A 21,840-nucleotide genomic window follows, 5' to 3' on the forward strand; every position below is an offset into this window, starting at 1 on the left:
AGATGGTTATATTCCGCTCTCTTTCCTTTGCCGGCAGAGGCGATCCCCGTAGCTCAATGTCATTTCGTCTGGGTCCATTGGATGAGGCTCTCCTTCCGCCCAGCTTGTAATGGCTCGGGCTGCGAGGCGGGCAATGTTGCCGGGGTTTCCCTCGTGGCTATAGTGACCCAAAGAAGCTGGATACGCGTTCCTGGTTCCTTTGGGTGTTTTGCAGCGGTCCATCCTATTTGGCCCGATCTGCAGCTTTTTACTGCTGACATCGAGTCCGATATTGGTCAATGGTGGTCGTGCTTGCAATCTTCATCCTCAACTATAGATTTAGTTTTGCTTGTATTTCTTCACACTTGAGAGTTCTTCCATTTCCTTCCACGACCGCTCTCGCATATGTGCATTTGCTTATGGGTGAAAAGCCTACATATGCTGCTGGCTTGTCGGCCAGAGCTTTCCTGAGAGACTCTGCGCGTGCACATCTTCGTCCCTTAACTGCTGTGGTCGCCTATATTGTTTCGAAGCGGTGCAATTGTTATTTGATTTCTAATTTCCACTGGAATTTTGACTCTTCTGGTGGGCCCTGTGCGCAGTGGAAGATTCAGCATCTTTAGTATATCGTACGACAGCCTCCAACACTGTGCAGCTCCTTGCGCTTCTGCCGTTTCTGGCAGTACAGTGTATAATTTCGGCGAGCGGAGCAGCCAATTTGAGAGGCTGCGCCATCTGCCGAATTACGGGACCACTTCCACACTGAGCCGAGACGTTGGTTGTCTCGCAGCTGGTTAGATGGCGCAGCCTGTCAAAAAGGCTGCTCCAATGGCTGTCTTGCTCATTTCTGCTGCAGCTAGGAGACTGCAGCTTTTCGCCGATTCCGGACAATTCAGGCAAATCGCGATGCGAGATTATTTGTCGAAAAACGCGGACTATCATAAGCTACATTGTGGTCAATGGTTGAGCCCACACAGGCGAGCAGTTTTTCCGGGAGAATATTTTGCACCCCGTCGGGTAACACAGAACACGCGGTATTTGTACAAAGACGGGTGTTAGCTGCTGCAGAGTTTGAAGCACGCCAGATCTAAACACTGAGAGAATTCTAAACTTGCTACCATGCCTCACTTGAACAATTATTTTCCATTCCGACGGCTACATGCCGATCAGACCGCGTGCCCTCAAAACAAGATCATTTCGGTCGTTTGCACCGCAGTTTGTGTACGTGTTTGAATAGCGGGATGCTGTCAAAGCGCCGCTTATCTTTCTTGACGGCAAAGCTGCTGTCGACGTTCGGGAAAAAACAGCTGCTCGACACCGGCGCGGCAGGAAGTCGATCGGTCGCTCCGTGCCGGGTGAAGCGAGCGCATACGCGTTGCTAGGCTTTTTTTCTGTTCTGTTCATTCCTTCAGCTTTGCTTTGAGGCGGCCTTTCCTTTCGCGTCGACCTCCAAGAATAAGGGTGCAGTGGGGAACCGCCACGCTGCAGGCTGATTGCTCAACTTGCGCTTTGCGCTCCCCGCAGTTGCCGCCGTCAGCCGCAGTCTCGATCCGGCCGATCTTGGCGCTGCGGTCCCCGCTTTTGTAAGGTTCCTCTATCACTACCGTACTTTCGGAGCCCTCGCCCGCAGCTCTCTCTTTCTCCAGCTTCATTCCAGAAATAAATCTGGTCCCTACCCCCTTCCCCTCGACGACGTCGTTCAAGACTTCAAGAAGCCGGTTGTGATCTTTCCTCTCTGCTGGCTGAGCGATGCTGCTCCGGTGATTCTCAGCGCCTTTTTGCCAGCCTGACGTGTGAGCTCGCACCGTACTACGCGTCGTCGATCGTAGAAGAGCGAGATGAAGACCGTGAATGGAGCCATGGCAGCGACCGCATTCAAGCCGGTGACACATGTGATCTTCGACTTGGACGGCGTCATTTTAGGTGAGCGCGCATTCACAACCTACAGCTCGTGGCTGGGTGTTTTAAGCCGACAAATCGAAGCTGTCCACAGAATATTCTGTAGTTTTTTTTTTATCGATTTCATCTAACAGCTAGGAGCACGAAGGCCGGTTTCCGTTGCTCTCATCTCATCTCGTATACGTACGACTGCGGACATGCGAACACGCTTATATATACTGGACGAGCGCCAGGCGCTTATATATACTGGACGAGCGCCAAGCGTGTTCGCATGTCCGCAGTCACCGGCCAGTTGCCGGCGTGTTTCAGCTGTGGAATTTCTTTTCTTGCCATGTTAGCATTAAGGACGGTGCTAGAATTATACTGACATATTAGTAGACAAAAGCAGGAATGTAGCGTTATGCCATTCGAAACCTGCCATTGCACCTCTTGCAAACATGTTCTACTTTCGACGGCTGTGAAAGAGCGGTACATGTTGCCGCGAGAATGTATTTGCGCGGTATATTTAGTGTGTTTGTTGGGATATATCTATAGTATAAGCATCTTAAAATGCTCGTGTAGCCTGCTGTATCGTGCCTATAGTCATGCCTGTAGTACATGTGGTGTTGTAATTGTATGCATAATGCGCATACTTGTATCTACAGGTATGGTGCTCTGTGCATTCTGTATGTCATATTTCGAAGTTACGTGCACGTTACATATGCTCGTTCTAGTGTTTTCCTTAAAAATACATACATCACTGACAAATTAGTAAATGAATGGATGAATTATAAATGTATGACTAAAAAAATTTCACATTGCTTAGAAAACGTTAAAAATGTTTAAAGATGTGGCCTGGCACAATTACTCCGTTTTTGGTTGATGGAAGTAGTGCTGGAGCCAAGGTTACGGTGGCTGTCATTATCAAAAGAAAATCATTATGCACAAAGGGAAGACAAAAAACAAGATAGCTAGTGCATAACCTGTAATATTGTCTTTGCCTTCTACGCTATAATTTTTTTCTCACTAATGGATAACGAAGCCGACACCTGTGTCCTCTTGTTAGGTGTGGAGCAAGCTTTGAAATGCTTGAGAGCACATTCTAGATTAGCTCATTTTTCCTGATGTGTGCTAGCTGGTCTAATGCAATTTTTCACTGAGATGACATGAAGAACCCTTATCTCAAAGCTCAGACAAGTGAAGAGACACCACAGGAAAACTTGAGGCAGTGGAGCGTTTAGTGCTCGACAGCCTTCCATTCACTTCACTTCAGCTTGTCTTTCTGAAATATGAGCTGGTCATGCAAGAGGTGGAACATGACAGATTTCCGCTCACAATAATTAAATCTGTTTTTATTGTCTGTATTATTACTTCTGGCGTGTGACACAAAATCTGCAGTATTGCCGTTCTTCTTGAACTAGAAATAAACAAACTTATTTCCTAAATGCATAACATAATACAACCGCGCTCCTTCTGAAATGTATGAGAGCTTGTTTCATGACTGTAATCGAAGGAAAGTCTTACATGGGTGCAAAATGGACAATTCATCACACCGCATTCATGCATTGCATATGGATATGCTCTGCTTTTCCTTTATTTAACAAATACCTGCTGCATTTCTCATAGCGCATAAAGCCAGTAAGAACTGAATCATTTCATCTATTGAATCTTGCCATGAGAATAAAACCATAGCCTGTTATTGTTGCTGAAGCATTGCTGTCTCATCCGCAGACACAGAGAAATTGTACACGGCAGCGTCGGAGCAAGTGACCGCTCGGTATGGCCACAAGTTCACCTGGGAGCTCAAGCAACGGATGATGGGCACTCCAGACGCCGTCGCGGCCCGCACGCTCATCGACGCCCTCGGCCTGCCAATCACTCCAGAAGAGTATATGGCAGCTGTGGACAAAATCTACGAGGAGATATTCCCCAAGGCAGAGCTCATGCCTGGTGAGTGTTCAAGATGGTGCCACCAGGGGGTACTGCTCTTTTCCCATATCCCAGAAAATTAAGCAGTGTAGAGACTTTGGGAAGTGGACATTAGGTAGGTGTGTATGATATGCAGCATTCCATATGACGGCCAAAAGGAGCATTTCTTCTCCCAGGCGTCGATTTCGAAGTGTAAAAGCGTTAACGAATTCTTGAACATTTGGCGCTGACTTCTAACGTAGAGGAGTTGTAGCAAAGTGGGAGTTTGTGTTCAAATAAGGAACTAAAATGAGAAAGAAAAGGAATGTTATTTTAAAGTATGCCCCGCTTCTCACCTCTGCCCTTTATTATGTGGCAGAACTGACAGGAATTGCACTTAAATGAAATTGCAGGATGTCCTCTTTCAAGTACTGTGCCATGCGGTCTTCACAAGTGGCATAGTGAAGGTAGTTATGGATTATGCACTGCACTGGTTACTGTTTTTATACCATGCAAAAGCGTGTACCTCTCAGATGCTCATCCATCTTGGTTTTGTATGGTTTATGTGGGTTTAATTTCCCAAAGGGGTTCAGGCTATAAGGGATGCTGTAGTAAAGGGCTCCGGAAATTTCGACTACCTGGGGTTCTTTAACGTGCATTGATATCACACAGTGCACGGGCCTCTAGAATTTCGTCTCCATCGAAATTCGACCGCCGCGGCCAGGATCGAACCCGCATCTTTCGGGCGAGCAGTCGAGCACCATAACCACTGAGCCACCGCAGCAGCCATCCATCTTTGGAAACACATAGAACTTGGGTGGACCTGCTGGGGTGGCGTAGCTGTTAAATGTTCGACTGCTGAGCCCAAGGTCGTGAGATTGAATCCCGGCCACAGTGGCCGCATTTCAGTGGAGGCTGAATGCAATCCTGTGCAGTGTGAGTGCATGTTATAGAACCCTAGATGATCAAATGTAATCCAGGGGCCTCCGGTGCGTCACCTCTCATAGCCTGTTTGCAGCTTTGGGATGTTAACTGCCCATGCCATACCAGAACTTGGATGCAGCGAAGTTCTTGCTGGCTGGGTTGCAGACATGTTGTTCACGGCAGGCTGATTAACTGTTATAAAGATCCTAGAAGCTCTCTGGCTCTGAGCGTCATTTATTCTATATTTCCATGCTTGAATCTGACATTGTCATCTTCATCACTTCTACTGTCCTCTCCTTTTGTGGTCCTCATTGTCTTCGATTTCATCCTCTTCAACATGTTTGGAAACTAGGTCATTATGAAAGTGTGTTCTTCTAGTGGCTGTCTGGTTTTTATGCTGCTTCTTTAATGACGGTGGCACCATCTGCACAAGAGTGCGTCACCGAAGAGCAAAAAATTTCAAACTTTCATTTTAGGTACTGTATTTTACAGCCCACAACGCAAAATTTATTGAGCACCTCTGTAACCAATGTGAACATGGACTCGCAAATGCATCACAATTTATGCAAGCGGTGCCACTCAGCCATCACTTCTCATGTGTAGGTTCCCAGTTTCTATGCGAGTGCTTGATTTCCCATCAAAGTGCGTGGTTATGTGCCCACTGAGAGGCTACTTGCCGCCTATATAGTTATTGATAAAGCAGTCACCTCATGTTGACACTGCATAAGCAGACTGTCGTCACCGCATTTGCACCTTACATGAGCAGGAAGCCCTTTATTCCCACCGTCCCATCTTTCGTGCTCTTCTCACAGGGCCAGTTGATAAGACATGTTGGAATAAACCACACGGCTTTTCCCATTTTGCATTTCCATCACATAATAGTAACAAGGGCTAGAAGTTCTATATAACATTTCAATTGGTTATTCTTCCCATAATTCTTTATATGCCTTATTGTTGGCTCAGGCAGTAGAGCATTACTGTTATTGAGCCGGCTCGGCCCTCCAGATCACAAGGGAAAGAGTTCTCCTGGGTGAAGTAACCATGCTCTGTAATCACATAATCTTGATCTGTACAGCTACAGGTATACATTCCTGCACATGCAGATAGCCTCATATTATGACTGCAGGTGCTGAACGACTAGTGCGCCACCTACATGCGCATGGAATCCCCATGGCCATTGCTACTAGCTCAAAGCCTGCGTCATTCGGCCTGAAGATGTCAGGCTACCGCGACCTGTTGGCACTCTTCCACCACGTGGTCTGCTCAGGAGGGGACCCGGAAGTCAAGCACGGCAAACCACACCCAGACATCTTCCTCATAGCAGCCTCCAGGTTTGAGGAGAAGCCATCGTCCGAAAAGGTGCGATAGAAATTTCAGCACCTTTCTAGCGGGGAAATTTTAGGGCACTGTAGACAACTGCATCCGATTTTCAGTCTTATTTAAATTGGATTGTTTGGCCTCTAATGGCTGTTTTGATGCTGTTCGGGCAACGAAAGGCATTTATTGCTAACGAACTAGATGAAAATGTAATTTTCTTCTTCTTTTTCCCCACCGCACCATTCAAACCCATGACATTTATGATGACATCAAGACTTTTGGATCGACAGTTAGAAGTGGATATCAGTGTGGTCTGTACGACTTAGCTTTTTAACCTTTTTTAGCCTATAACAGCCTCGTTTTCTGTGAAAGTAGGCTGTTTGTCACCACAGTGGGCTAGTAAACCATTATAGGCAAACTTTTAATGTGGCTGACCTTTCCTCCTGTGAGAATATACATTCGTGTCCAACAATTAGGCATTTAAGGTGCAGCCTTAGGATTGTGATGCATGTTTACATCTCCTGAGCTCAGTTGGATGCCATATTACACTGCTACAGATTAGATTAGACCTGCTGGGTATCTGTAACACAGCTCCATAATCTCAGAACACAGGAAATCTGAACGTATCCTTCCATCAAATCATGGCCGCCTCAGCTGGGTATGCATTATGAGTTCTCATGCTTAGTTAGGAACAGCCGCATCCTGTGGATTGTGATATGGGTAACTGAGTGTCAGGTTTATAAGCCATGCATTCTTTCGACATGACTTAATTCCTTCCAAAAAGCAAACCGCTTTGTCTCTGATTCGGAATTTTTCTTTTACTATCCCGATTATGCGGTCCGTCACAAAGCCGCTCTCAACACTATATAGTGCAACGCAAATATGACTAAGAATCAGAACAGGCATGTTCACAACTATAACTCCTGAAATAAATGAAATTCGGAAACTGTCTGTCTGTTTAGTACCTACTGTGATATGTTTAAAGCTAGATTACAGCTTCGGCAATTCATAAAGCAGTCCTTTGGAAATTTGGAATGATGTGGGAGGAGTAGCATGCTGAAATGGATGAACAAGAGATTGAGGCTTAGTGCTCCTGACATCCTTAGTCTTGCAAGCATGGCTGATCGGGCTAGTTGTTAGTTCACGACAGCTAAAAAATATAGCGCAACTTTGAGACAGAGACAAAGAAAAGGTTGACACCGCAGCTCTGACTTCAACTAGATTTTAGTTAGTCTCAGACGGTCTCGCATGTCAAGTGATCAGAACTGGAGTTTTGCTATTTTTTTAGCACATGTAGATGTTTTGCCATCTTTCTGCAGCACACCACAGCAAACGGTGTGCTTTTCCCCCATTCACTGCCTGGGTAGTTCATTCGATAGCGCACCGACCTTCTTTGTCAAAGGACATTGGTGTTGGGGGATAGGGGGGAGGAGGGGGTACAGATTTAGTTCCTGCTGCCGACACTGCACTTTGTGTGTATCTGTGCATCCGCACATCATTGCATGTGGCCTGGATTTCTGTGAGGTACTTAAAAATCTTAGCAAACAACTCATGTCATGTACTGTGTGTTAAGTTTTTGAATTTGAACGCTGCTTTTCCTTGAAATCTAAATTGATTTACTCATTTTGCATCCATACGGGAAGAGGAGGCAGTGGTTGTAGGCTATGAGACAGCCTGACAGGCGTCTCTGCCTTTTGTGCACAGAATCCGGAGTCAAAAAACAAACTACATTAGTGACAGCTTTTCATTTCGAAGACAGTTAGGCAAGAAGCAATGTAACACAGACAGCCATGCACATACATACACTTCTACCATAATTCAAAGTCAAAGCATTCTTTATTTTGAAAGTGGACGGCATTGCATAAAAAAAATATTTGGGCCGATAGCCGTGCGGCTAGTTAAACGGTCCAGTACAAAAATAAAATAAAACAAACACAGACAGTAATAAAGAATAACTTGGAACAAAATGTGCACTTCAAGTAACACTTAAAAAAAAAATCACAGAACGATAAGGAACAGAAAAGGAAAGTTCATAAAGGTCAGCAAACAGTTAAAAAAAAAAACGGGGGAGGTCAGGGCCCATCCTGGTTGTTAATAAAGAAAAACTTGCAGCACACCTTAAAGTTATTTGCAAGCTTCACATTGATAGTCACTGTACTCCAGACTTCTGCGCCAGAAAATTAAACTAAGCATTCCCCGTATACTACTTTGCGACAGGCAGGCAAATTAATTATGGTTCAAGTGGATGTACCTGCATGTGGTTGTCTGTGTAACGTTGCCTTTATCCTAAAGGCGTTTTAAATTGGGCTGCAAGTAATTGATTACACCATGTTTGGTTATAAGACAAACCTCCTTTGCTCATGAGCGCTCGTTGCGTGCCACCCATGGTCGCTCGCAGGTGCTGGTGTTTGAGGACTCCCCCATGGGTGTCACGGCCGCCCTCGCAGCCAGCATGCAGGTGGTCATGACGCCAGAGCCTCGTGTGGAAGACAAGGACCGGCGGAAAGCGACCCTGTGCTTGGACTCCCTAATGGAGTTCAAGCCAGAACTCTTTGGTCTTCCACCCTTCAATGATAGCCCAAAGAAAAGTAAGTGTGCCGGGAGGTGCAGTACTGTGCAACTCGCAGTGTGTTCTGAGCCAGCAGTGGACATGACAAGGGGTTGTTTAATGAAACTAGGCTATGTGGACATGCTTCAACACTTGGCTGCCTCTTTAATGGCTCCTTGTAATGCAGTGGACACTCCTTAATTCAGGCTCGCTTAATTGAAACAGCTTATTTATTTATTTGAACTGATAATTTGGCCCCATCAGTATCAAGTGTATCAAAAGTCAAGTATATAAATCAAGTGTACAAAAAGACTTCAGCTAATTAAAACAAATTTTCGTTACCCTTTGAGTTTTAAGGGGGATGTGGGTCTTAAAACTATTATTTTTATTTATGGTAGAATTCTTGTTCAGATCACTCTATAATTGTTTTTTTATGTAGAGTCCAAGTATGCAATAAGTTTGAATAACACAATAGAATTTAAGTTGTATGCAGTTTTGTGATTTTAATTGGCATCTTCGTTACAGGCCATTAGCCAAAAAATATTTAGAGTTTTATTTGAAATATTTACAGAACTGAATCACTCAAAATGCACTTTGTACGGTGATGCTGTTTATACACTTGTCTCAATTAAAAAACACTGGTAAAGAAAAAATCTGAACGGAACATGCAAAACGTGTTGGCTGGTAATTTAGCAAAGAAACTAATTAAATTTAATACACCATGTAGATGTCAGTGAAAATAGTATCATCGCCTAGCTCTACTCCCCCTGAATAAAATGATACCAAACTCATTTCAATCGCCCAAGGCAAACGAGAAAAAGCCTCTAAGGCAGAGTTTATATTTTTTAATCACGAACGAAGATAAAGAGGCTTGAAGTTTATGTGCGCTTAATGATTTGCAGGAAATGCCTGTAGCTTTGGCTGTGCTGATGTGATGACATCTCGAGAGGTGTCAAATGAAAGGGTGCGAAACGAGCTTTGAAACAGTTGCAAAATAGCAGTGATTGAAGAGCGGTGTGCAATCGTGTGAGGTAGAATGTCATTTCAAAGCTCTACTTTCTTTAGCAGCCTTGTGGCTCTCCAAATATTTTTTTTTTCGTGTTTTGGGATTGTTCTGAGTGTGGATGTTTTGCCGAGATATAGCCTGAAGTATATTTAGTACAAAAAACTGTTTTTTTTTTTCAAAAATTGATGTTTTCATGATTTTTTTTGTGATCTCAAGACTCGCATTCCCCCTGAACTGTTGAGAGCCAACTGTACATCTTATATTTGTATAAATCACACTGCACTTTATGACACAGAACGTAGGGTAAACATGAATCCGTGCTGTCTTCACTTTCATAATAGGCTGATACCTGTAGCTCAGGCTTCACTACATAAACACCTTGAGGTTGCATAGAAGCACAACACCCGAGTCTCCAGTTGACACCTTTGGAAGCCAAGGCTAGCTTTTTGTAACATTTAAGTTTCGCAACCCTCGTGTGGAAGTTCCGTGTGTGAATTCCACAGATATGACAGATTTTTTGCTTGCTTTCTTTCTTGAAGCTCGTTAGGAACTGATAACAATTTGGGCTCATGCGTTCAGCAAATTCATGAAGTAATAAAATTAGTATGCTCCAGGTGAAGCATCCTATGACATAGTTTGCTTCGTTTGTCTTTACTGCAGGAGCTCTCGCGGAGTAAAATTTATGCAGGGGTAGTTGATTCTGCAGTTTTATCCCTAGTATTGCCTGTTACGCACCAGTTTCCAATGGGCGCTGTAGGATCTTGATACAGATCTTGATATAGATGATACGAAAAATATTTGTATCATCCAAAGTCATCCAAACTGAACAAAATTCGCGGTAAATACATTTTCGAAGATCTGTGTACGGATGACGGGATTAATTTGCGGCCGTGCCACCTCGCGGTGCATATGGCGCGACTGCTGATTGCGACATCAGTGATATACCGGCTGTGCACCGCTGCTCACTCGTAATGTCTGCGATAGCTCTCTCACGGTGCGTACAGCACGACTAGCGATCGCAGCATTGGTGATGTGTGTCCAGTGCTTAGTGCTTAAGATTCTGGTTGTGGCTTGCATGTTCGTATCATCTGTAGTGAAACAGGAGAGTGTTCAGTACATACGAAATTATGCACATTGTACTCAGCGCACTCTGGCCATGGGATTTTGCAAATTCATATCACCCGTGATCGTGTCATCGAAATTCTACTGTACAAGACTTTCCCTGGCCTGGTGCTTGGCTTCTCCGGGGAGCAGTGCTTAGACAATGGGTCTTTGACCTCACCTTGTGTAGATGAAAAATATCTTGTGTCATGGGGCTCATTGGCAAAAGCTGCCCTTTCACCATTAAAATGAAATCATCATCACCATCATTCGTCACTTTTGCAACTGTTCAGACTGCATGCAACAACAATGTCATGATAGCCAGCACATCTTTTTTGATGTGTTTCAATATCCAGCGTTCGTTGGGTTGCTAAGTAGCAGCGCAAATAAATGTGACAAATATTTAATGCTATATCACCTCTGAAAACTTCAGTACTTCTTCAAAGCTCCGCATGTTTCTTTATTCACTGTGGCCAACCCTTCGTATGACCACATTCTTTGTTTGGCTCAATGTCATGTTTGTCTTTCTGCCACATAATATGACATTTTATTAATAACATTGCTATATGCGAGTTCCCTGCTGCTTGGCACAGATGATGATAAAATTCCTTGTTACTAGTGTGGAGCAGCAATTATATAAACAGCGCTAAGCATTTTTGTAAAAACGTCTTTACAGTTGCGCTAAATTGGTGGCTTTGCACGTGCTTTAATCGTTCCTGTGAGAATGTTGTGTGGGAATGTATGTTGCCAGTAGGTTGCTGTTTCCTGTGTCATGTTTTTCCTCACTTCGGTTTTTGTAGGTTGAGTGAATATGCTCGAACCCCTCTCTAGGGAGGTCACTCGGACCAGCAAGAATCTTTACTATATTGATGTCTTTGGTATATCAGTTGCTAATTGGCAATGGCATGGCTCTCTGGTTACTTACTAAATACAAAGTGTTGGTTTATAAAAGAAACACTCATAAATGCCTTCCATCCTGCTCTTATCGTCCCTTTATGTGACAATTTTTTATTTTCAGTTATCACATGTTATGTGATCATGTTTTCAATTTCGTTCATGTCTTGTGGACGTACTGCGTTTGCACGAATACAACCAAAAACCAAAGCTTTGAGTGAACACGGCATTGTCTTCCGCAGCCTCTGCGTCATTGAAGAGGCAATAGTTGAGATCTCAATGCGCGCTACACAGACAAGCACGGCAAAGCCGCCCATGCAGTCCCGCCGCTGCCATGTTTCGAACGGTCACCCTTTCCTACCTTCTCTACTCATCACTGCACTTTTACCAGCTTTCCGTTCTCAGCAAACCGCGCCGCTTTGTTTCTACATTCATAGCCACCTTTACTTTTTTTTTTTTCCTGCAAGCAGCGCGCTCTGCCTCATTACTCAGCATTCAAAAAGTTGCCTTCTCCTCGCGCTCATGAGCTTGGTGGTGAAGCCATCTAAAAAAAAAAAGTTTTATCGTTCTGGGTATCCATTTGTTTCTGAATGTTGGCCTCACGATCCTCTACTTCGCGCATGCTGCGGTAATTACATCGCCACGGCCAGACGCTCTTTACTATCGCCAATTCTTGTAAGAACAATACTAAACGAGAAAAAGTTGTGCAGTCGTGTATGGAAGGTGAAATGGAACTGCAGTTTCACTTTACTCTGTCTGGGTTTTTACTATATCGGAGTTAACTATAGTAGCGTTCTATACAAAGCTCGTGAGTCACACGTCAGCAGATCTACCATCTTTACACAAGCTTATGGTGTATAATTTCCACTCTGCATTCGCATAACCTTCTCTCAAGTACTCTTGAAAATAATCACCGACAGAAAGGGTTCTACCCGCCGCCATGGCTTTGGCATTTGGCTACTGATCACAAGGCCGCGGAATCGAATCCTAGCTGCAGCGACTGCATTTCGATGCAGGCAAAATAAAAAAACACCCGCGTTCTGTGCACTGGGTTAAAAACCCAGGTGGTCTAGGGCAATCTAGAGCCCCCCACTATGGCGTCCCTCCGAGCCCATGCATCGCTTCAGGAGGTTAAACCCCACAGTTAAAAATTTAAGAGTTCTCTTTGCACAAAGGTTTCTACTTACTAAATTTTGCTTTTTTTTATTCCAATGTAGAACTTGTACTAATGCTTCTATTAAAATTTACACTTTTTTATCCGGACATAGTCGACTTCTTGGAGTGGCTAGATGTTAGTTTCATGCCATGGCAGTGCTTATAATCTTCATGCTACACTCAATTTTCTCTCATTATCAAAAGCAACATTCACATGTTTCGTTAACAATTTTTTATGCAGGTGCAAGTCAGTCGGGAAATAAAGAAGAAACCAATTGTATTCGTGCTGGCGAGAAGAAGCAGGAGCTTGCGGCATCTGCATTCAAGCCAGTGTCACACATCATTTTTGACCTAGACGGCGTCATTTTAGGTGAGGAAGGTCTAGTGTCTCTATTTCGTTTACCCTCGGGGTCAGAGGCATTACAGAGGGGAGTGGTTACAAAAAATAAAAAGAAACAACGTACAAAGCAGCAAAAAAATTAGTAATACAGAAATGATGGCTCCTAGTCATACAATATTATCTAATGGGTTATTGATGTGCTGATTATTAGAATATAATATAGTACATACAGTGCATAAATGCAGTGAAAAAAAAACACATTTTGGTAGTGCGACAAAGAGGATCAGATGGCCAACTTATACAATGTTATACAATATAAGACAGTACGTACAGGGCAGCAATACAGTGAGAAAAAAAATGGCAGTACAACAAGTAAAAAGAATAAAAGAATCAGATGCTCCTACTTATACAGTGTTCTCTAATGCGGTATTGAAGTGTTTGTTGTCAGCAATGGCAGCGGTTGATGCGGGAAGGTGATTCCACTCAACAGCTGTGCGCGGAGACAGTGAACTGAGGCAGTGAACGTAGGTTCTCTAGGAGACATCAAACACATTTTCTCTTGCTGCTGTAGCCTCTTCCTGCACACACTGTTTTTCTTCATACTCTCGGTGTCACCAACTAGCCCAGTGGCTGACTGTTGTGTGGTAGTGATTTGACTTACATTCACTGACCATTCATTGCAGAATTGGTGTATCAGGTAGTCTGGAATTTTTCTGTTAATTTTTGTGCTTTATGTCGGCGTGAGCATTGGAAGCGTACTGAGCCGCTAAGGAAGCGGGACATGCTAGTTTCCATCCTTTCTCGAATTAAATTCTATTCTGTTTTCGTAGTTTCTGTAATAATGCTTTAAAAATTGATTCTGAAGTGTGTACAACTTTTTCTGTCGCTACTCCAGAATATTTCTCAAATGCAGCTTCTGAAGTGCATGCGAACATTCTTATTACCGTGTTTATTTGCATAATGAAGCACTTGTATAATGAACCCACTCCCCACTTTTGCAGTTTTGAATTAACTTTTTTTTTTAACTGTGTAAAAAACATGACCTTCAGAGCCGGTGTTCAGCCTGTTCGCTTTACCTCACCGCGATTGGCCGATACTGCCAACTACTATCGCAGAATAGTCAGATCGCGCCTTGATGCAGCAAACATGTTTTGAAGCGAATGACGCTAAACACTGGTGCCACACGAATGCGAGTGACGGGGGGCGCAGTTTGTTGACCGCAGGCTTTTGTTGATTATGAACCGATGAAAAGGCGACCGGGCGGACAGACGAATGATATTAAATTTCGACTCTTATCGAAAAAATCTTTCAACTTTTTTCCCATACAATGCACCCTCCCCCCACCCAAATTGGTCATCTTCTCTGAAAAAAAAAAAAAAGTGGATTCATTACATGAGTAAATACAGTATTTATTTCGAGCATGCTGTTAACCTTGCAAAGTCTGTAACAAGAGAAAGTAAAGTACAGTACAAACAAGAAAATACGCCAACATTGCTAATGAAGGCAAGGAAGCTCATTACCAAAAGTAAAACTTCCAGAAATATAAAATCGTAGACTTACTATATTAAGGAAGAAAATTTCAATCATTCACAAGAAAGGCCACTAGGCACACAACAGAGTGGTGCACCTTTGATTGCTGGCTGCAATGTTCGATGTGCTGCGTCTTCCAACTGACACCAAAGTGCCCAGATTAAGTCACTGGAATTGCACACCAGCATCAAAATTACGTCCCCTCTGCAGACACGGAGAAATTGTACACGGCGGCCGCGGAGCAAGTGACTGCCCGGTACGGGCACAAGTTCACATGGGAGCTCAAGCAACGGATGATGGGCACTCCGGACGCCGTCGCGGCCCGCACGCTGATTGACGCCCTCGGCCTGCCGATCACCCCGGAGGAGTATATGGCGGCCGTGGACAAAATCTACGAGGAGATATTCCCCAACGCCGAGCTCATGCCTGGTGAGTGTTCAAGATGTGTGAAGCAGGCATTTTATTTATAATCTGCTCACTCAGAATGAAGATGTGTGCGCCGCTTCCAAGCTTCGTGAAAAGACCGCGGTGAAGTTGACTTTTTTTTTTACAGGTATGAGCAGGATGAAATCACACATTAAGTTAGCTGTAAAGGGCGAAATTTGTTTTTTCATGTGCAGTGTGCTTGGAAAAGCATCAAAGAAGTGCTGCGCCATAAAAGAACTACTACTCAGAAAAAAAAGTGTGCTTCTCTCTTGGGCGTTTGGTGTGCGAATTCTCCGCATGCTAATAAGCTAGTCCTCCTTTTATTGCTTGTACTCAAGCAGCGGTGCAGCTCGCACAGCCTTATTTTGTCTTTCTTTTGAGGCAGTCCTTACTTAGCTTGGAGGCACCACTTGGGGGGGGTTTCATGCAATAAAAAAATGACCATGGACGCATAAATCTACAGCTGAACGCTAGCATAACTTTATTGCTGCCTATTAGTGATACCTTGAGTAGCTTTCATAAAAGTCTCCAGACAGTAGCAGTGATATGGCTAATGTACAGCTTTCACCAGTCCCAACAGCAATGGGCTAGCCAAAGCCAGTTAGCCGATAAGCTTTTACGCACCTATGAGCGGGGCCTAAGAACAAGTATAGCATCATATTTTGTACTCATCCTTTTCCCCATTCCTTCTTTTGCCTCTTTATTATTAGTCGACCTCACCTATGATACCTGAGCCCGAGACTGACATTACCTGCTGGCCATGGGCCCTGACGTCACAAGCGACAGCTAACAGTGGTAAAGGGGGCAAAAAAAGAATCGTTACAGAAGAGGGTAGATTTTTCTTTTGTCAGTTTTGAAGAAAAGACATCCTTAGCAACGTACTGATCCTGACCGGCAACAATTTATTTCTTGAAAATGAAATGAACGGCGGCGCAACAAGTACACTAACAAGAAAGAGACACCACATGCGTTTATTTCTTGTATATAGAGAAATAGCTGCATGTTTGCACACAGTATCTCAATTATTTTAACGTGATAGCGTGAAGGAAATCGTGTCACACAAAATCCGGCGCTGCCATTGGCGTCGTTGCCTCTAAGCGAAAAATCCACAAAAAATCCCCAGAAAAGCAACCCAGAAGGCAGGTGGGCCGCCTAAGTCGCGTAACCTTGGGGCATCATCACAATCTGCCCACCTGATTGTGAATAAAATGCACGCAGCGGAAGGTGGTCGTCAAATTAGTGATTGGTTGCTAGAGAGCAACCTAGGTCACACAAGCCCCATCAGTGGCACATCGCTTTATCGCTGCACTTCTGCACCAGTAGTGGTATGAGGACTCCAAGGGATCTCTGAATGTTAAGTAGAGAATGACCAGTTCTGCATATGTGGGCATTAACCCATTAGTTACGGCTTTATACCCTTAAGGCGGAGCTTAAAGGGCCACAGAAAGGGGTGTTTGAGCTTGGATTTAAAATGCTTGCACTATGTAGAGTACAGGTCACCGAGCGTTCATGCCGCATATGAGACCTCAAAAGCGAGCGGGAAATTTACAATAAATTTTTTTAAATTCCTGCTTCCGCACCTCGCCGCGACGCGCGTTGCCGGGCTTCTACGCGAAAACCTGGCAGACGACGTCATGTCTTGCAAATGACGTCAGCAGCCGGTCGTTATCATTGGTTCACAACGCGAAATTCTTTTAGACGTCACACGCTACCACGGCCGCTGCCACTCCGCGCGCCGCAGCCAGAAGAGATACAGGAGGGGCCGAGTAGGTTGGGCCGGCAGAGGAGCGCCACCGTTTTTGCGTGCGAGAGGAAAGGGAAAGGCGCGAAGACACAGAAGTACAAATTTTGTCTGCATATAACTCAGCTTCCACAAAATACATTCTGGAGGATAATTATGAACTGTCTTCTTTTAACATCCCAGGCATATTGAGACCCCCTTTCTGGGTCCCTTTAAGTGTTCACTCCAATTTTTCTTCCTCACAGCTCTACACTCGTTTTGGCGATTTTGTTCGAAATCTGTTTGCCTTAAATTTTGGCTAATTGCCTCATTCAGTGCTTTCCAGCTTGTCAATGCAGGTATCGAAACTTTCCTTGAGGAAAACTATGGCATTTATTTGGCAGAGCAGTTCCTGGTCATCTCTTATGTAAATTTTCTTTCTCATTTAATCTGCGCAAATTGCTCTTCCCAACTGCTAGATGCAGCCCACATCCCTCATTGGCTTAGGCTGACCCGTCGAATTCATCGTAATTTTATTTTTGTTCAGTGCAGGCACTATCGTCATTATTAAACAGCCTCACGGCGTGACTGCAGGTGCTGAACAGCTGGTGCGCCACTTGCACGCACATGGAATCCCCATGGCCATCGCCACCAGCTCGAAGCCTCTGTCATTCGGGCTTAAGATGTCGCAGTACCGCGAGCTGGTGGACCTCTTCCATCACGTGGTCTGCTCAGGCGGTGACCCTGAAGTGAAGCGAGGCAAACCACACCCGGACATCTTCCTCATAGCAGCCTCCAAGTTCGAGGGGAAGCCACCATCCGAAAAGGTGCGATGACAAGTTTTCACATTTTATTCCTAGTGGATTCTTTATGTGCATGGGTTTAAGTACAGTATTTTTAGGTCTCCTTGTTTCTACCGTCATATTTCCTTGTCGAAGTTACTACATGGCACGGGATTTTTTTTTTCATAAATCAATAAATTTGTGGTAGAAAATTAACACGGGTAATTTCCTGCCACTAACTCAATACGTTCACCTCTAGCAGGGAGTCGTTGATTACTCTTATTTTGTCATCATAAGTCTATACTAAGGGCTAAGAAGAACACTAGTGCAGTCTGCCTTGCAGCTGCTAGTGACCGTTACAGGTGGAAAGCGGTTGACCACCACACCATGACAGTAACTTGATGCTGTAAACTGGTTTGAGGTGCGTTTTCTGGTTCATTCTTGCATTCTTTCTAACTAGTACTTCCTGTACTAAGTTCTTCTTCTGTAAGCAGCAGCTATGATGCATACAATCCTAAATGAAGCAATAGTTGTCAGCTTTTGTACTGGCTTAACCAGACATTCAGGCCTTTCCTTGAGTAACTGTTGCTTGTTTTACAGCTAGTACTATAACAAGCTGATAAAAGGAACAGGAGAATAAGCACTTCATGCGTAGCTCGTTTCCAAAACCTATGACTGAATGCAGTCTAATTAGATAAAACTTAACGTAGTTGCCTTCGAATCATCTCTTCCAATGCATCGGTTCCATGCACAATCCTTCTTTGTACACCATCTTCCTCCTGCAGGTGCTGGTGGTCGAGGACTCACCCATGGGTGTCACAGCTGCTCTTGCGGCCGGCATGCAGGTGGTCATGACTCCCGAACCTCGCGTGGAAGAGAAGGACCGGCGGAAAGCCACCCTGTGCTTAGATTCGTTGGTGGATTTCAAGCCGGAACTGTTTGGACTTCCACCCCTCGGCAGTTTACCCCAGCAGAGTTGAGATGCCCAAACGTCCAGGCGCAGCTCATAAATTATTTGCCATTCCCAGTTCTCCCCTCCTGCGTGCCATCTAGAACTTCACTGGTGTGTGCTTCGAACTAGAGTTACTAGAAATTTTGCAGCATTAAGTGTTGCAGCAAGACCGCCCAGAGAATCTCGTGTCCATTGTCCACATAAAATGACGTGATCTCGTAGCAAGGTCCCCTGGCTCGCTCTTATTGGTCGTATGATTCAGGTGACCAATGTGTCATGTGCAGGGACTCCGGAACAGGCGGGCAAGGGGGGGCGGTTGCCCTCCCTCCCAGCATTTGGATGGACGGACGGACGGGTGGATGGATACGGCTGAACCCGTTAAATCGGGTGGTGGCTCAAGCCACCTAGCCATGACTTATGAAATTTTACTCTTCTCTTGATTTTAGCCACCAATCAGATAACCTTCTCTCGGTTAATTCTACCCGCTTAAAATCCACTTTCCCTTCACTGTCCTTAAACCCCAATGCCTTGGGTAAATCAGCCCCGCTGCTTTCCACTGTAGGGTGAAGCCCTTTACAGAAAAGTATCAAGCATTTCTCCAGAAAAGGCAGTTCCTCCCCCCCCCAAGTCTCCAACTTCTTGCATTCAGATCAGATTTCTGACAAAGGCTTCAATTTTAGGACGTTATAAATGTAAAGCACAGCGAGGCTGAGCTCGTTCGCTTCATGCCCAGCCTTAAAACGTTTAATTTTAGTAACCTAAACCAATCATGTCCCAGCAGAAATTGTTAATTGACGGAGCTCTGTTCATGAGCATGATTATTAGCATTGAAACAGTATGAGCAAACTTTTTTGATGCAGTCGATCATTCCTCAAGTGTTCATATCTATATATATAAAGTTGCCCATTTCAAGTTATATATGCATTACAAATACACTTTTGAACACAGTGAAGTATGAAAATGTAAACAAAAAGTAAATAAAATTAAACATTTAAATAAAACATGGAATAAATAACTAAAAACTCGAAGACCTGCCCCCCACTCGAAAAAAACTTCCGAGTCCCTGTTCATGTGAGCAACGCATTGTGTCACCCATGTCAGCTGAACATCCCGAAATGTTCACCTGTCACCTTCTTCCACATACCTTTTCTCGTATACAGCTGATGCTGCCGCACGTGCCACGTAGTGACATGCACAGATATGCATCTTGCGCGCGCCACTGCCAGGTGAATTTCGAATGGCAAGTGAAATTGCCGAAATTTGTAAACCCATAGCACTGAGGGTAATTGTGTTTTTGAAATTCTAAACAGTGAAATGGCTACTGTTCATAAGCTGCTAATAAATCTCTGGTTGCAACCAGGGCTTTATCTGTAATAGCTCAAAAGTTATTAAGATATAGTTAACCAGGCTACTAGTTAACATGATTCATTGTTTTTCCCAGTTCTGCCAGCACTGGACAATACTATGCCGCAGAGGCAATCTGTTTACGTCAACGTGACATCGATCAGTGCATCGATATTGCAGTGCCGTGTCGATATCCACTTCGGCGAGTGGTGCAATGGGGGCCGCATCGTTGCAGAAAAACGAGGGGGACCTTTTACATGAACACACGGGCGCCGTTTCCATTTCGCCTCCATCGAAACGCGGCCGCCGTGGTCAGGTTCGTACCTGGGAACTCCGGCTCATGTACTGAGCTGGGATACCCGAACGCGGCAGCCGCGTTTCGATGGAGCCGAAACGCAAAAGGCATCCGTGTGCTGTGTGTGCGATGTCAGTGCACGTTAAAGATCCCTTTATCCCTTCCTTTAAGGGGCGCTTCGGATAGTTACTGTGCCATTTCCTTTTGCTCAACAACCAAACAAAACAAGTGAGCTGACAGCGTTCATAGAGTTCATTGGCGCTGACAACTTTGCAAAGGCCAGTCATTTTCACGAAAGAAAAGGTGCACAACTGGCTCCGTGGATCAGTGGCGACCTCAATCTCACTTTTATGTACTGGCGTTGGTGTCCAACTGCAAAAGCGTGCTCTGCGTTCCGCACACTGGATAGGCAGCATGCCCTCCCTGCCATATGCAGTTAATGGTTGATCGCGAGAGATGGATCACCAAATGAACGCTACGGCCTAGCTATTGCTGCAGTGCCTCATGTCAGCCACAACACTGTAAGCGCTAATGCATTCAGGCCACATCTGTCTCACCACCGCCACATCTATCAAAGCAGGAATGAGGTTTCCCTCCCATATATCCAGAGAGCCAGTTATGCGCCCTTCCTTTCCTCAAATCCATCGCCGTTTGAACACTGTCAACGCCAATGAACACAGTGAACGCGACATCATATCCTGGATTAGCTAATCCACATTAATTTTCTATGCCACAACCCAGTTTTCTTTTCCCTATGTCATCTGTTCCTTTGTTCTTTCACTCCATCTTTTATCCCTTCCATTACGGCCCGGTTCCGGGTGTCCACCTCGGTGGACAGTTCTTGCATCATTTCTTTTTCTCAAAATCAATTTTCATTTTTTTTTTCACCGGCCCCGGTGGCTCAGCTGGTTAGGTCGCTCGGCTATACTGATCCGGAGTTCCCGGGTTCGAACCAGACCGCGGCGGCTGGGTTTCGATGGAGGAGAAACGCTAAGGCGCCCGTGTGCTGTGCGATGTCAACTAGTGCACGTTGGTCGAAATTATTCCGGAGCCCTCCACCATGGCACCTCTTCCTTTCTTCTTTCAGCTCCCTCCTTCATCCCTTCCCTTATGGCGCGGTTCAGGTGTCACCAATGTGCGAGACAGATATACTGCGCCATTTCCTTTCCCCATAAACCAATTTCAAAAATCTTCAAACTGCCCCGACCGCGGCGGCTGCGTTTGGATGGAGGTGAAACGCTAAGGCGCCTGTGTGCTGTATGTCAGTGCACGTTAAATATCCCCATGTGGTCGCAATTAATCCGGAGTCCTCCACTGCGGAACCTCTTCCTTTCTTTCACTCTCTCCTTTATCCTTTCTGTTATGGCACGGTTCAGGTGTCCGCCGACAGATACTACGCTATTTCCTTTCCTCAAAAACCAATTTTCATTTCTATCCTTTATATTTCCGCTGCCCCAGCTCAGGTGCCGCCGCCGTAGTGATGGCAGATGCTGGGGTTAGCAAAAATCTTTTAACTTCCTTTTTGTTTTTAATTTTACATTAAACACTTACTACTACTACAAATTAATTTCATTTTTTTTTCTGTTTACATGAACGGCGCAGTGCATTCACTTATAAATCTTAGCTTCTGTGGCCACCGATTTGAATAGTGGCCTTGGCGGTGAAATGTTTGTAATTATTAATAAAATAACAATGGAAAAGATGTTGCTGCCATCGAAAACTTGAAGCACCTAAGCTGCGA

General features: G+C 44.7%; 1 protein-coding gene across 2 annotated transcripts; it reads left to right on the top strand.

The window, feature by feature from the left end:
- The first annotated feature begins 963 nt into the window (after positions 1-963).
- Positions 964-18,681, top strand: LOC144101777 (putative pseudouridine-5'-phosphatase). 2 transcript variants are annotated; one of them, XM_077634983.1, is made up of 8 exons: positions 964-1,902; positions 3,589-3,807; positions 5,816-6,048; positions 8,405-8,594; positions 12,952-13,080; positions 14,791-15,009; positions 17,321-17,553; positions 18,294-18,681. In XM_077634983.1, the coding sequence occupies exons 1-8, from the start codon at positions 1,818-1,820 to the stop codon at positions 18,486-18,488; spliced, it is 1,503 nt and encodes a 500-aa protein (XP_077491109.1). In that variant the 5' UTR covers positions 964-1,817; the 3' UTR covers positions 18,489-18,681. The 2 variants fall into 2 exon arrangements, with proteins under 2 accessions (XP_077491109.1, XP_077491110.1); XM_077634984.1 differs by lacking the exon at positions 964-1,902 and adding an exon at positions 2,135-2,346.
- The last annotated feature ends 3,159 nt before the right edge of the window (positions 18,682-21,840 follow it).

This window comes from Amblyomma americanum, chromosome 8 (assembly GCF_052857255.1).
Source record: "Amblyomma americanum isolate KBUSLIRL-KWMA chromosome 8, ASM5285725v1, whole genome shotgun sequence".
Lineage (NCBI taxonomy): Eukaryota > Metazoa > Arthropoda > Arachnida > Ixodida > Ixodidae > Amblyomma > Amblyomma americanum.